The 15,636-nt window shown below is 53.3% G+C and overlaps 1 protein-coding gene across 7 annotated transcripts in view; it reads left to right on the top strand.

The window, feature by feature from the left end:
• The window catches only part of RAP1GAP2 (RAP1 GTPase activating protein 2), a 56,115-nt gene extending 40,806 nt beyond the window's left edge, over positions 1-15,309 (top strand). For 4 of the 7 annotated variants that reach the window (XM_027883791.1, XM_027883789.1, XM_027883795.1 and 1 more), the window contains 16 exons: positions 324-377; positions 643-726; positions 1,584-1,684; positions 2,339-2,468; positions 2,674-2,829; positions 3,510-3,581; positions 3,981-4,067; positions 4,327-4,461; positions 7,158-7,295; positions 7,689-7,807; positions 8,126-8,239; positions 8,697-8,814; positions 9,350-9,476; positions 10,643-10,722; positions 10,902-10,937; positions 11,442-15,309. In XM_027883791.1, coding sequence (XP_027739592.1) covers positions 324-377; positions 643-726; positions 1,584-1,684; positions 2,339-2,468; positions 2,674-2,829; positions 3,510-3,581; positions 3,981-4,067; positions 4,327-4,461; positions 7,158-7,295; positions 7,689-7,807; positions 8,126-8,239; positions 8,697-8,814; positions 9,350-9,476; positions 10,643-10,722; positions 10,902-10,910 — 1,524 coding nt within the window. In that variant the 3' untranslated portion in view covers positions 10,911-10,937; positions 11,442-15,309. The remainder of the gene's footprint in view (positions 1-323; positions 378-642; positions 727-1,583; positions 1,685-2,338; positions 2,469-2,673; positions 2,830-3,509; positions 3,582-3,980; positions 4,068-4,326; positions 4,462-7,157; positions 7,296-7,688; positions 7,808-8,125; positions 8,240-8,696; positions 8,815-9,349; positions 9,477-10,642; positions 10,723-10,901; positions 10,938-11,441) is intronic. The other 3 variants (XM_027883790.1, XM_027883794.1, XM_027883792.1) reach the window with 2 other exon arrangements.
• The last annotated feature ends 327 nt before the right edge of the window (positions 15,310-15,636 follow it).

Below are 15,636 nucleotides of genomic sequence, written 5' to 3'. Positions count from 1 at the left end.
TGGCTCTCAGGTCAAGGGGCACGTGGGTGGTGCTACATGCTGGCCCCGCTGTTAAGTTCCTGCTGATCCCAGGCAGGTCACTGGTTGATATCTCGGAGAATAGATGAGAAAGTGGCACCACCTTTGACCCACAGAGAGACCTGAGACTTGTTTTGCTGCATCCTCAGTTGGGTGCCAGCCAGGTGACATCCAACGAGAGGATGTGAAGCAGGGAGCTCCTGTAATCAGATGCTGGCTTTGGCTTCTTTATAACACACTCATGGCCTTGCTGTGAAGTTTTGGCCAGGGACCCACCACTGACTGCTCTTTCCTTTTGCCCACAGGCCTTCTGTGATGATGCCTCTGGGCTGAAGTTTAACCCGGTTCTCTACCCCAAGGTAAGGTGACCTGCCCAGCAGGGGTGTTGAGAACCCCACCTGGGGCCACTGTTGAAAACCTTTGGCCTAATTATGTGGGAATTTGACTTCTTTCCCCTCTCTGCTCTCCTGGTGCTGCCCAGCCATTGCCATACCCTGTTGCAGCTCCTGTGGGCTCTCCCCACCCTCCACCATGAGGAGTGGTGTCACGGCCCGTGGGTTTGATCTTTTGGCTGTCACCTTTTGAACTACCTGGCGAAAGAATTGCTATTTTGCTTTCCTGCAGGCATCCCAGATGATAGTGTCGTATGATGAACATGAGGTCAACAACACATTCAAGTTTGGTGTGATCTATCAGAAGTTCAGGCAGGTGAGTTGCCTCAATGCCACTCTCGTGGAACATGTCCCTGCACACCAGGGAGCCGTGTTTCATGGGCACAGACTCCACCCTGTTGTTAATTCTGCCACATGCAGCACCTCTGTGTCCTCAATGACTGCGTTTCTTGTTGCTGGGATGTTTTCCCTACTCATTAAAAAATGATGTGACTGAAAAATCTCAGCATGGAAATCAGCCCACAAGCTGCTGTAGGGAAAAGCGGATGTGAAAAATGGATTTTAGCAGGCGTGGTATTTTAATCAGATGTATGTTTAGACAGCAAAACAGCTATGTTTGTCTAGAGAGACTGTAGGCTCTGAAGACAGGCACTTGCTGAAAACGCTGTCATTAGCTGGGGGACTCAGGATGGGGAGTGCAGAGGCAGCTCAGCCTCAGAACTCACCAAGAATTATTCTGACAGGCACTCTAATTATCTTACATATTGCATTTTGGATTTGACTGAGTGACTCATGCAAGGCCACAATTAGGGTCTCACTGGTTTGAAATACAGCACGTGGAGGGTGATTAGGGCTTGGATTTTCCAGTGGAGGATTCACTTGTGTTTTGATATTTCCTGGACGTTATCCCAAGGTCCTTGCTGCGGGTCAGAAGTAGCTCTCAGCAGTTTTACGCTGGAGTGTCCTGGGGGCCAAGCAGGCTGTGACAGCCCACACACAGTGCTGGTGGCCAGTGGTTAGTGTGGTGGTGCCAGCTGGGGAGCAGAGGTGGGGAGAGGCCTGGAACAAGGTGCTGGTCACACCCCAGGGACCCTGTGGATGGAGCAGGAGGTGGCAGGGGATGGACAGGCAGGGAGATGGGGGCTGTCAGCAGATGCACCCTGTGTTTTGCAGACCCAAGAGGAGGAGCTGTTTGGCAATAATGAAGAGAGCACTGCCTTCAAGAACTTCCTAAGTTTTCTGGGAGACACCATAACACTCCAGGACTTCAAAGGGTAAGTTAGATAAAAACAGTGATTTTACAAATACATTAACAAGAGACTATGTCATATGTAAAAATATCTATGTGCGAGAACAGAAGTCATCTCACTCATGAGCGGGATATGCAGAGCAGAAGCAAATATAGCTTTGGCTTGTTTTTCAAAGCTGGGGGAGTTTTCAAAAAAAAAAAAAAATTGGAGCTGCCAAGAGAGAAAAACTTATTTCCCTGCAGCTTTGAGGTTGTGATAAAATCTGGCTATGTTCAGCCATAGATGGAAGGAACTATGTGTGGAATTGTGCTGTGCCCAATGTCGTGGCTCAGCTGTGGGTGCCTCCAGGGTGGTTGCTGCAGCAGCCACAGTGTGGGCAGAGACCCCTGCTGCTGGTGAGGGATAATGAGACCACCAGTCCCACAGCTGGTACCCACAGCTATGGTCAGCCCTGGCTGACTGGCCTTGCTCTGTGCACACCCTGTATTTCAGGGTGGTGATGGCGATGCTTGGTTACAACATGTTGACGTGGTTTGTTCTTTCCGTTTGCTCACTTCTAGATAAAGATAAATGAGCTGGGCTGTTCCATCAGCCTGTCCCCTGACAGCCGCTGGCACTCTCTCTGGGGCTTTTAATTAATATTTCTTCCTTTCTCCCTGCCTTTCCCTTCATCTCCAGTTTTCGAGGAGGCCTGGATGTCAGCCACGGGCAGACGGGAGCAGAATCTGTGTACACGGTGTTCAGGGACAGGGAGATAATGTTTCATGTCTCTACAAAGCTGCCTTTTACCGAAGGAGACACACAACAAGTAAGAGAGATGAGTTTCCTTGCACAGAAGGGTCTGGGTGGGGATGCACTGACGTTGCCCTGCCCGGTGCCATGGGTGCTGCCGAGCCCTAGCACCACAGCACCGTGGCAGCAGTTGTTTGGCTTCCCAGCCCAAGCTGGCATTTGCTTCCATGGGAGTGGAACCGCCTGGCATTACCGACCTGATGTTCTTCCTTCCTGCTTAGCTCCAGAGGAAGAGGCACATTGGCAATGACATCGTGGCAATTATCTTCCAAGAGGAGAACACGCCGTTTGTCCCAGACATGATTGCCTCCAACTTCCTGCACGCCTACATCGTGGTGCAGGTGGAAAACCCCGAGGCAGATAACACAACGTACAGGGTAAGGGCAATCCCAACGTGCACGTGCCTGTTTTTTCTTCAGCTTCTTTTGACAAGGGCATGGAGTGACAGGGCAAGGGGGAATGGCTTCCCACTGACAGAGAGCAGGGTTAGATTAGAGAGATTAGAAGGAACTTCTTCCCTGAGGGTGGTGAGGCCTTGGCACAGGTTGCCTAGAAAAGCTGTGGCTGCCCCATCCCTGGAATTGTTCAAGACCAGGTTGGATGCGGCTTGGAGCAACCTGGGCTAGCGGAAAGTACCTCTGCCTGTGGCAGGGGTGTGTGAATAGATGGTCTTTAATGTCCCTTCCAACCCAACCCATTCCATAAATCGATGATCTCAGACTGAGTTCTGGAGGCAGCTGCCCAGCACCTGCCCCACGCTCAGTGACACAACCAGCGTTAGGCCTGGCAGGCTCTCGTACCTTGTGCTGAACACACATGTGTATGCACACAGGTGTATTACATATGTACTGTTATGTGATGTGTGTGTACAGACATCTGTGTATAAAATACATGTGTGTATAACAGCTCCTGTAACAGCTCATTTGTTAGTTCTGATGCTCCTTGGTGTTTGAATGTGCCTTGGAACAGCTCACATCCATCTGACACATCACCTGGGTGTAGGTAGCATAAACCATGTTATCCTGCTGCACCCATAACATGTCTTTTGGTTCTGCAGGTGTCAGTCACAGCCCGGGAAGATGTGCCCTCCTTTGGCCCACCCCTGCCGCACCCGCCGGTGTTCCAGAAGGTAGGAGCTGAGGGAAGCACATTCCAAGACATAAAAAAAGTAGATGTGTTTGTCCGAGATGTTTCCAAGCATTTCCACCTTCTTGGGGAAAACGTGACTTCTGGAGCTGATCTGCATTGATCTTGGTTTCCAGTGAAGCCCTGGGGTTTATGGTAGGGTGAGTGGCCATGCTCCAGTGCGTGGCATCACCCATACAAGGCAGCAATGGTGGCTCTGGTGCCGGGGCATCTGTGTTGGTGCAGAAGGGCACCTCAAGCCTGTCTGGGGTTTTCCACCAATGCTTCCACATCTGGAGGGGCTTCAGGGTGCTGTGAGCTCACGTTTTGGGTTGGTACAGCACCAGGGATATGGAGAGTCTTACAATAGCAGGTGTTTCCCACCTTGGCTCTGTCCCTGCAGAGCCCTGAGTTCCGAGAGTTCCTGCTGACCAAGCTCATCAACGCCGAGAACGCCTGCTGCAAGTCTGACAAGTTTGCGAAGCTGGAGGTAATGCTGCCCATGTGTCCCTTCCCAGCACCGTGGCAGGTGTGGGGAATTCCCCCATTCCTCCTCAAAGCCACCTTTCCCTGTTGAAATGGGTCAGCGCTTGCAGGGATGAGTGACTGGAGCGTGACGGCCCTGAGGCCTCATGGGGCAGGCACTGCCCTCGAGGGCAGTGTGCAGTGGGTCAGTGCCACTGTGCAGTGGGTCAGTGCCACTGCTCCTCCCTCGGGGCCCCTGACTGAGTCCCTTCCCATTCTCGCAGGACCGGACACGGGCTGCCTTGTTGGACAACCTTCATGATGAGCTCCATGGGCACACACAGACCATGCTGGGTCTGGGGTCCGAGGAAGACAAGCTGGAGAATGGGGGTCATGGAGGCTTTCTGGAGTCTTTCAAGGTAAAGCCCTGCCCTTGCCAAGAGCAAAGCTAAAATGCATCCAGGGCTGGCAAAACACATGTTGGTGGGAGACGCAGATGAGCAGTGTTGGGGACAAGAGGTATCCCCTGAGGATAGGGTGGTGGGAAGAGGTGGAGGCTGCTGCCACCACCACCTGCTCAGTCCACCAGCACCTGAGCTGACCCCAGTGGGAGCAGATGCAGGCTGGTGTGATCTCTGTTGTTGGTGGCGAGTGTCCCCATTGTGGTGACCTCTCCGGAGCCCTTGAGCACTTCCACCGGTGTGCTGTGGCATTTTTAATGTGTCCAGAGGGATGTCAGTCCAGGGCCACACCCCATCACGTGCTGTGCCTGCCACTGGGCTCTGCTGTGATGGCATGTCCTGCTCCTGTCACCAGTTGCTGGATGCTGTTATGTGACAGGGAGCAGGAGAGATTCCTGAGGTGACTACCATGGCAAGCAAGGGGGAGGTGGTGGTCACTGTGCTCAAAGGAGGAGGTGGAATGAAACTGGGTGGGGGGTAGAGAGGGGAAGGGGTGCTGGGTGTGCTGGAGGGACTGGGTGAGTGTGAGGTAGAGCAGATGGTGTGGGCTGGAGGAGAAGGAAGAGAGGTAAAATGCTGTGGAGGAAACTCTGAGCAACCATTGGCCTTAGGGTCAGTGATTGACTGGGCAGTGGGGACATCCCTCGAGATGGAGAGGCAGTACCTGAGTCTGGGGTAACGAGCCATTGGCAGGTGTCTCTGGTGGAGCTGCCTCGTAGCAGGGATGGGGCTGATGCAGAGCTGCCATCACTGTGTGGACAGGAGGGCTGTCCTGGCTGCAGCTCTGCTGGGACAGCTCCTGCAGTTACTTCACAGGCACAGTGATATCTATAGCCCAGAGAAGTGGGCACTGGCAGATGAGTCGCCTCATCCTGCACCTGGAGGAGGAGTGTGCATCTCCCCAGACCCTGCTGCAGTGGGGGGAGGCTCAGGTGTGTCCTGTTTCAGTGTGAGACACAGGAAGGGAACTTCTGTGCAGTCAGTTGTACATCATAGCATTCACAGCAGGGGCTTGGCACTGAGGTTAAACAGTCATGCTTTGAGTCACTTTGTGTGTGTGAGGAGACAGACTGTGCTCTCTTGGCATTGCAGGGAGTGCTGGGGTGGGAGGTGAGCCCCATGATCTGTGCTGGGCTGTACCTGCCTGGCCGCCTTGGGCCCGCGCTGCTGGGCTGCCTGCTGGCTTATGTCCTGCACCGTGTGTTGTTGGAGTGACCAGGGACATACAGACGGTAGATGAGGGCTGGAAGGGGTGAGACCTGGTCCTCGTGATACCTTTTTGCCCGATGCTTCACACCCACAACCCGGCTTGCAGCCCCATTCCCCTGGCCAGACGACCAGGGCACCAGCTCTCAGAGGTGAGCAGAGCACATTTCTGCTGGGCCAGGAGGGAGCAAGAGGTGCCTTTGCCTCTGCTGCAGGGAGAGGAACTGCTCTGCAGGGAGAGGGTGCTGGGGCACCCTGCAGAGCTTTCCAGCTCAGGGCAGGAGCCTGCAGGGTGTGAACACCCACAGGCACTGCTTGGCAGCAAAGCAACCGGTCACTTTTACCTACAAACACTGTCAAATGACGTGTGAATTGCTGCTAACCCAAATAAATCTGGTCTGATGGACTCTGGCTTGGTGTTTGTTATTGGATATGTAGGAGGGAATGTTGGGACTGTGCTCTCCAGCACTGGGGGGTCTGTGAGAGCTCAGGGCTGCAGCTTCCACTTACCCCAGTGTGGGTCTGCCTGCAGCTCCATGATCCCTAGGGCCAGCAGTAAACAGGTGCCTGTGCACTGTGGATGCAGTGCTGGCACCTTCAGCAATCTGGCCTGTGATGGCTCAGTTCTTCTCTTTGGACTGGGCTGGGATTCAGGGGCTGGAGGAGCAGCAGCCACGGCACAGCGATGGCACAGCACAGGGAATAGCTGCAAAGGGAACAGGGAAAGGTGACTGCTGTGAAAAGTGAGGGAAGGGGGCTGCTTGATGAGGAGATGTGAAGATCAAAGGGAGCAGGGAGAGTCTGCAGCTGCTGTGGGGCCACTGCTGGGAGGCTCACCTCCGGTCTCTTCCAGAGGTGGACGGACCAAACCTGCAGCAGAGCTTCAGGTTGAATGTATTCTCAAGCTATTAGCTCACTGAAGAACAGAAGCACTTTCGTGTGGCTGTGAAACCTCCAGGTCAGGAGCTGTTCTGAGGCAGGCTGGAGAAGTCTGTCAGTGCAGGAGAGGTGCAGGCAGGGCTGGAGGCTCTGTGGGATCTGTCCTCTCCAAGTCCAGGGAGAATCGTGGGAGGTGTGCACACAAACATGGCTTACGATTCGCTTGTGCTCCCCGTTCCTGATGGGTTCTGGAACATTGGTCAGGCACCGGGCAGGAGGCTGGATGTGGGGCTTGTATCTGCTGCTCCTGGTCCCATAGGTGCAGTCCTTGGTATCACGGAGCAACGGGGGGAAAAATCTGATGTTGTGGTGGCTGTGGGGCTCCCCAAGGGTGGCACCTGCCAGGGCTGCTGCTGTCACCAGTCGGGTTGTTGTTGGGGTGTGCTGATTCTTGGGGAGGCCCAGACAGGTTGCTCTCCCATGTGCCTGGGGGAGACCTGGAGCTGGGGAGGGGTTCTGGGGCCAGCACCCCACAGGGTGGTGATGACCTGCTGTCCCCTGTGCCACAGAGAGCCATCCGGGTGCGCAGCCACTCCATGGAGACGATGGTGGGCAGCCAGAAGAAGCACCATGGCAGTGGCATCCCGGGCAGCCTCAGTGGGGGCATCGCACACAACAGCGGCGAGGTGACCAAGACCACCTTCTCAGTGAGTGCAGCCACACGTCCCTCTGTCCTGCTGTCCCTCTGTCCCACTGTTCCTCCTCTGTCCAGCCCACTGCAGCTCAGTGGGGCACTGTGCTGACAGTCTGGCAGTCCCCTGCATGGGCAGCAAGGGTAAAGGAGAGGGGACCACTTGAGTAGACCATGGGTTTGGGTGCCTTGTTCAAGTTTGGCTTGTTTTTTGGAAGAACCAAAGATGAGCTTTCTGAGATTTTCAGCCCCAAGGTACAAAGGAGATAGAATAGAAGTTCTGACATTGCATGTTTTCTAGATGTGTAGGCTGGGAATCGCAGGCAGCACAATTCTGTGCAGGCTGTTTAGTTTCTGAGCTCTGAGGAGGGAGCTGTGCTCTCCAACCCAGACTGTTCTCTGCTTTCAGCCCCCTGTACCAGCCACTGCTGCCAAGAACCAGTCCAGGAGCCCCATCAAGCGCCGGTCAGGGCTGTTCCCTCGCCTGCACACGACGTCGGAGAGCCAGGTGGAGAGCAGGACAAGGTGGTAAGTTTGTCATCGCCCTGTCACTAAGGTTAAAGGACCCTATTGCATGTGTTAAACATGAGGAAAGCTGTTGGTGGGTGCTAGAAATCTATGCCAGGATGCAGCCCCTCCTTTTCACAGAACCAGCAATAAGAGCTGCTTCTGCTATGTTTGAGAAATTGCGCCTTGGATCCCTTCCCTCTGTTTTAAATCAAAGTGGTGGTACCCATAGAGCATCTGTCACTCTCACAGTTTATATTTGGTGTTGGGGAGTATAATTTGACCATCCTTTTTAAGTCTCTTGTATAACTCGTGCAACCTGTCTCTTTGTGCCTTCAGTGACAGTGTTTCTGGAGCCCAGAAGACACCAGATTTGGGACATTCTTCCCAAGAGATGAAGTCTGAAACCTCATCCAACCCTAGCTCCCCTGAAATATGCCCCAACAAAGACAGGTGAGCCGGGAGGAGTCCATCCTACAGACATCAGGGACTTTGTCAAACAAAATCATCGCCGGGTTTTACTATAAATAAGTTTGATACTAAGGGGAGAAAAGATCCTCGTGACTCATAAACACAGCTCCCTTATGGTCTTCACAAAGAAGAGCCAGGAGCAGTATTTGACAGAGGCTGCCCAAATCCTCAGGGCACAGGAGCTGGGGAGGCTGCAGTACCCATTCCTCTCTGCCAAGGGGAAGTCAGCTGCACCCTGGGCTTCCTGCTGGACCACCCACCCACCACCTTATCCCACACCTTTTGATGTGGTTATGTAGAGAAGCAACCTTAAAGGTTCATCCCTCCGGCAGCACTTTGCTCCGAGGGGGCAGGAAGGTCTGTCCCACTGTCACAGTCCAAGGGACACGCTTCCCTAGTGACAGCCTTGCGCCCTTCCCTCCGTTCCGCCTCTCCCCAGGCCATTTATCAAGCTGAAAGAGAACGGGCGGTCGAACATCTCCCGTTCCTCCTCCAGCACCAGCAGCTTCAGCAGCACAGCGGGGGAGAGCGAGACCCTGGAGGAGTACGACAGTGTGGTAGGTACCAAACCCACCCCGTGACGCACGTGTCCCTGGCTCCCTGCTGCCCCCTGACCCCTGGGGGGTCTCTGCGGGGGAAGTGTCTGCTAGGCCCCCAGATACTTCCTTAGCACTGGAGGGGCTTAATCCCATCTCTGGGTGTGGGGAGGAGGAGGGCTGGGGTGCCTGGTGGGACATCAGGGTGTAACGGCTGCCCCAACCCCAGAAGTGTCCAAGGCCAGGCTGGGCAAGGCTTGGAGCAACCTGGTCTAGTGGAAGGTGTTCTTGCCTGGGGCAGGGAGGATGTGACCAGATGGTCTTTGAGGTTCCTTCCAACCCAAACCATTCTGTGATTCTGTGACACCCCAGTGAACCTTGGCGTGCCCTGGGCACTGCTCAGTGTGCCCAGGCTGGGAGGTTGCTCCATCAGGACAAGCTTTCCCACCAGCGGCTGGTGGCGGGCCTCCGACGGGCAGGGGGGCAGTGAAGCATCAGCAGGGTGTGGGGAAAAGAGCTGGCTGGAGAAAAAGTTGTTTCCCATCTCTCTGAGCAGGGAAGCCAGCCCTCCACTGCATCGCCATTCAAGCAGGACGTGTTTGTCTACAGTGCTTCATCTGGCGGTGAGAGCCCCAGCGCGGGAGCCATGGCCACCCCTGTCATCATGAGCAGGAGCCCCACAGGTGGGTTGCAGGAGGGCTGGTAGGAGCCACTGCCTCTGACTCTGCCCCTGGAGCCCCTGGAAGCCCCAGCTTCCTGTGATGGTGGGTTGGAATGGGGTCCATGGCTCTGGGATGGAGAAGCCCTCTCCCGGCCTTGCTCAGGTGCCAGGGCGAAGCAGCAGCCACGCTCACCCTGGCAGGACGAGCATCCACAGGGTGCAGGGCAGCTCCCATCCTGACAGGGCTGTTCTGGAGAGATTGTCCCATGTGCTCTAGTTCTGTATTTCTGTGGGGAACTATTTCCCTCTCAATTAGAGCACAGAGGTGGCTCTTACTGTGGCTTTGTTCCCTCCATGTCCCCTGACAGGCATGTGCAGTAGTCGTGGAAACTCGCTGTCTCCAGGGGCTGAGCCATGACTCACAGTTATTTAATCAACAAGCAGCTTCCCGTGGTCTTGGCTCCATTTCCCTCCTGCCAACCTGCTCACCAACTCCATCCATTTCAGTCGGACAGTTTGCACAGTGAGGTGCAATTCAACAGCAGGAATGGCCCTTTGCCAGTGCATGATGATGGTGTGGTGAGCTGGGGGATGGCCATAGTCGCCCCTCACCTGCAGATACCCATGGCTCTGATTCCTTGAACCACAGAGAGCCTGCCACAGGGCACCACCATTCACATGGAAAAACATTGTCAGCTGAGGAGCTGTTTGTGAAACAAATACAGCCCAACGGCTCCGTAACTGGGAGTGTTGTTGGCAAAGCAAGGCTGCAGAGCATAGGCAGGCTTTTCATGTCTCAGCACCCCACAGGTCCTTCTCCTTGTTTTCATTGGTAATTTTCTGAACTCTTAAATCAGACCCTTTGAATGTTTAAATTGTTTATTTTGTATTTTTCCTGCCAAGAACATGAAAATCCACCCATACATTAAACGGATCAGTCATTCCTTGTAGCCTTTTCAGTGGTATTTCCAGGAGGAAGACTGTGAAATATAATTAAGCCTCAATTTGTTCCATCACAAACATTTAATGTACAGTTTTTGCCAAACATTCAGCCAAGGCAGACTAAACATTGGTAGCACTCCTGGTAGTCTATTGAAGTGCCTGGCTGGGTGAGTGCAGCCAGCACTATAGCAAATGTTTTTGTTCACAGTTTATTATTTTTGTTTCTTGTTTTTTCCCTCTTACCAGCAGATCTAAAGAACAGAAACTCTCCAAGGTCCAACTTGAAGTTTCGCTTTGACAAGCTCAGCCACGGCAGCTCCAACACGGTAGGGGCCAGGGCTCTTGCTGATGGGACACTGTGGGCACGTCCTCCCTGCCTGGCATGGGGAGTCTGGGCTCTGGGAGAGGCTGTGGGGTCCACGAGGGATTGAAAGGGAGGGAAGGGATTTTGTGATTTCTTGCCCCTTCGTTTGCAACCCACACCGTGTTCTGTTCTTTCATGCAGAGCCATTAGCAAGAGGAAGTAATGAACTTGTCACAGGTGAGTGTTGATATTGCGATGCTGCGCAAAAAGGCTCATCTCCGCAGGGACGACAGGGTTTCTGCACTGTCCTCTGGGCACAGGGGGTGGAAAAACAGAGCAGGTCCTTACTATTCCAAAACCCTGAGGGGAACAGCAGATTCACAAGGCGGGTTTCGTGGGCAGAGGTGAAGGGAATGCAGCAGGAGTCACCTGGGCTCCTTTTCTGTCATGAAATCAGGGGCATCATTAGGAAGTCTCAAGTTGAGAAGAGCCCATAGAATTTGAAATGAGAGGAATTTCTGTTTCTGAAAGCATGGGTCTCAAAAAGCCAGGATTTTCACCCTACCACAGAGTTTCCTTCTTCCCCAGCTTGGGAGTGGCAGGATGCCTGGTGCCTCAGGGATGGGCACTGCCCTGGCTTTGGCTCTCTTCCTGGGACAGGTGCTGCACAACCATCACTGCAGGGGTGGGAATATTCTCCTTCCAGAGTCTCTGACACTTTTATCCTTTTCTTCTTTGCAGAGAATTTTTGTTTCAACAAAGGGAAAACTCTTCAACACCCCACAAAGACCACGTGTGCCCCAGCCGTGGGCAGTGAGGTGCCCACACCTGCCTCCCTCCTGTGAAGGAGCTCTCACCTTGCCACAGTCCTGCCCTGACAGGGAGCAGCCACCTTCCCACCCGGCGTACCCCTGTCCAGCACATGCCCTGTGCCCCCAGCTCTGCATGCAGGAGGTGATGTGTCTTTAACTTAACGTCTGGCCAGGGCCATGACCCCTCCAGGTGCTGTGCTGGGTCCCCCTGTGGGCACCTGCATGTGCTGTGGCTGGTGGGCACCGTCCACTCCCCCCTCCCTGGTCTGTCTGCCAGCTCTTCTTGGGCAGAGGGGGCAGCAGGACAGACCCCCATGCACTTCAGTTCCCTCCATGCTATATTTGCAGTTATCAGTGGGGAAGCAGGTTTTATATTTGTTTTTTGAGGGGTAGGGGGTCAGGGCAAAGTGAGTTAGTGGCCCCAGGGCAGTTGACCTTCTGCCATCATTTTCTGTCTCTCCTCTCTGGGGGCAACAGGATAAAATATCCCCCACCACATGGTTTGCAGTGTCTCTCCAGCCACCCCCAGCTGTCTCACCCCAGTTCCTACCCACACCCCAAAACCCTCAGGGCAGAGGCAGCCCCTGACTCCACACTTAGTTTCTTGCACAAGAGGTGGGTGAGCAAACTGGCCCAGGGAGCGGAGCTGGGGGCCAAGGCCAGTTCATCCTCCCTTGTCAGCTTTGGCCTCCCTGCTTTGTCCCTGCCTGACACCGAGCACAGGCCTGGAAAAGGTGACCCAAAACTAAAGCTGTGGTGTACCTGAGTACTAAAACTGAAACCAGAGAGAATTTGCCCAGTGGGCTCTGCTTTGCCCTGTGGCTTGGATCACCAGGCAAGCAAATGCATAAAACTCCAGTGATTTGGGTGGCATTAGGCTGCTCCAGCCCTTGGAGAGTCTGTCCTGCTGCTTTTGAGTGAGTTCTTGTTATTCTGAAAGATAAGGATTATGGATTCTGCAAGGTGAGTTTCCTGTAATGCCCTTTCCCAAAAATACCTCTCTCAACATGCCAAGAAATCCTTTTGCTCTTTTTAATGGAACTTCTTCTGAAGTTTTCTGAAGCCTGTCCATGAATTTTGCATTGCTCATGGACTTCCCTTACTCATTTTCTGGAAGACAGGCCATGATGCTGCAGAGATGCTCCCCTGCCCCCCTCAGCCTGTGACCTTTGGAAAATCCCATGAAATCAGGTTCTTAGTCTCAAGTGAACACAGATCTTAGAATTTGTGATTCCTGCTGAAAATAGGACTTTGAGTGCCAAAGTCATCTACACACAGCCAGTGCTCCAAGAGCAACAAAGTACCTGACAGTGTGTGTCAGGAGGCGGGGGCAGAATTGTGCTCCTGGAGCAGCCCAGGGCAGCTGCCATGGCTGTGGCTGCTCCTGTTCCCCTCTCTCTGGGGCAAGTGCTTGTAGGATCCAACCATCACATCCCCTCCTCCCCATCACCTCCCCAGGCCAGAGAGGAGCCCAGCCAAGCTGAAACGGCTCTGCTTACCCCGGCTCTACAGGGAGATGCTCTCCAACAGCCTTACAATCCGGTTCATAGAGGTGCTCCCCTTGTGCTGCAATGGATCCATGTGGAAAGGCTGCAGCCCTGATGAGACATGAGCCAGGTTAAAGAAGGAGAATGTGTGAAAAGGAGGGGGCTGTTTAACTGGCACTAAGCGCTGTGTAGTAGTAAATACCAGTAACCCCCGTGGGGATGCTCCCTCCTGCTCCCAGCCAGTTGCATTTCAATAGAGTTTAAAGCTTGAGTTTCCTTTGGAAGAGAAGTGTGTGGTGTGTTCAGCCCAGGCCGTAGCTGTAGGTGCCTCAGGATCACACACTTTGCTGTTCAGCACTTGTCTGATGATGCTTTAGTCGCACTTTCAAACCCGTCCCCAGTTCTCTTGGAAGCTTTGGTCTGCTTTCCTGAAGCTGCACAGTGAAACGCTGACTGATGCAATGACTCGCTCCGAGGGTCTGCGCTGGGTTTGCTTTTTCCTCTGAGAAGTCGCTTGGCTCTGTAGACGTCATTCCTGTGGGTGTTGATCTCCATGAGATCTTTCAGCAGACGATTCAGTGGCTACTGTCAGCTCTTTTGTCATTCTTGGTTATTTTGTTGGTGTGGTTTTTTTTCACTTGAAACTGTGACTTTCCTTTCTGATCTAGGTTGATTTGGGAATGGGACTAACAGGCAGGACATTGTGAAGCCTTAGGGAGACGTGCAGTGTATTGGACTTGTCTCTTCCATGCCAGCCTGCTGGCATGGCAGCAGGGCCAGGAGCTGGGGTCTGGCATGAGGTTTACCAGCAGCTCCTGTGGGATCTGGGACATTTTCAGCAGCACTCACTCCTCACCATAGGCTGTAAAACCTGCTGTACCTCCTTCCCAGCAGCTGGGCTTTGGACCCTCCTGTCCCAGCCAGGCTTTGGCATGGTTCCTGCCTGTGCTGGCCCACACCTTCCAGCCTGGAATGTCCCAGATTGTCCTGTGGTTCTGGGGTCTGAGCAGCGGTTTGTTACACCCCGGGGACTTTTGCACTTCCAGCAGTGGGTAAAGGTGTTCCTGTATATATTTTGCAAAATGTTTTGTGCTTATAAGTGACACATACACATCTATACATATATAAAAGGGATTTTTATATATATATACATACATATATATATATATAAAAGAATGGATCCATAACTGACACTAGAATTACTGCGCAGTGCATTTTCCTTTCTGATCCCACTGTTTCCTTGCACACAACTTCTGCCACACTTGGAAGTGACTTTGCAGAGGGAGCAGAAGGGGCTCAGAAACATGTTGGGGGATGATGGGAGAGCTCTCACTGTGTGGGGAGGTCTCCCCTGTCACAGGGTCTGCTCCCCTTCCCACTGGAGTTTCAGTGCCCCACTTGCTCCTGCTGTCCCTGGGCTGCTGCCTGGCTCAGACCAGCTCCTGGGCTCGGGGAGAGGCAGCAGTAGGTTAGGTGCAGGTCCACAGCTCCAGCGCTGGTGCCACCATCTCCAGGTCCTCATGCAGAGCAGGGGGGGAACCTCTCCCCTCCACCGGCATCACCTGCATCAGCCCTGGAGCTTGTGTGCAGCTAAGGGTTGGCAGTGAGCTGCCACTCTGGCTCGGCTTCTGTTCAGGAGAGCACTTGGCATGCACTTGCATCCTTCTGGAACCTCACTGAGCCAAGCACAGGGTGCACACCTAAGCACAACACAGAAGTGCTTTCTCCTGGGTGAAGTGGGGGAACCTAAGCACAAACTCAGTTTCTTTCTGGAGATTTGAGGGTATGGCAGATGAGGGGCCAAGATACGTCTCTGCCATGAATGGGCTGTACCCAGGGCTGTGATCTCTTGGCTATGAGAGGTGCAGCTCCCAAAACCAGGGCAGAGCCCAGCACCTCTGCGGGTCCCACCTGCACACTCACTGCTCTGCTGATGCTGCTCCAGCCTCCCCCCGAGCTGGCCAGGGGCTGCCCCCAGCCCCCCAGCATGCTTTCATCACCTTCAATGAATGTAGCACTGCGCATGTCCTGCCCAGAGAAATGCTGGATTTGTATCAGAGAATGTGAAGAAAGTTTATAGAGGGAAAATAAATCTTGAAGAAATGTATCTGATAAAGTTTATTTTTGATGTAGAGAGGCGGTGCTTTGTAGTTCCTGGTGACTTATCTGTTGTAAATAATGTATATTTAATTTATTGCTATAGTAGCAGATTGTATTTGTTATGTATAAAACTAAAGGTTCAAAAATGTATATTTTGTTGCTTAAATGTGTCTTTGCAAAATTCACAATAAATAACATATTTTGTGTCCATATGTGTATTCCATGTGTGTGTGTCTATACAGTGGCAGCTGTAGAGGAGCTCTTTGAGAACATTCCTATGAAAAGCAGGTGAGGCCATGGGGCCAGTGGGAGCCTGGCAGAGCTCACATGGAGTCAGACACTGAGGCAGTGGAAGCAGAGGAGCATCAGAGCACAGGGAGGTGTAAATAGGGACACGTGTGCTGCTGCTCCCCAGACTGACTCGAGCAGCAGGGCTGTGTGTGTTGCCCATGGCAAGCAGTTGGAGTGGGTGATCTTTAAATCACCATTCTGTGATTCCATGATTTCCTTCCCACCACACTGACTGTTGCTTTGGAA

This window comes from Empidonax traillii, unplaced genomic scaffold (genome assembly GCF_003031625.1).
Source record: "Empidonax traillii isolate 1590-97213 ecotype Southwest subspecies unplaced genomic scaffold, ASM303162v1 scaffold135:size1941959, whole genome shotgun sequence".
In the NCBI taxonomy this organism is placed as follows: domain Eukaryota; kingdom Metazoa; phylum Chordata; class Aves; order Passeriformes; family Tyrannidae; genus Empidonax; species Empidonax traillii.
The sequence above is the reverse complement of the archived record's forward strand: the minus strand, read 5'-3'. Positions and strand labels throughout refer to the sequence as shown.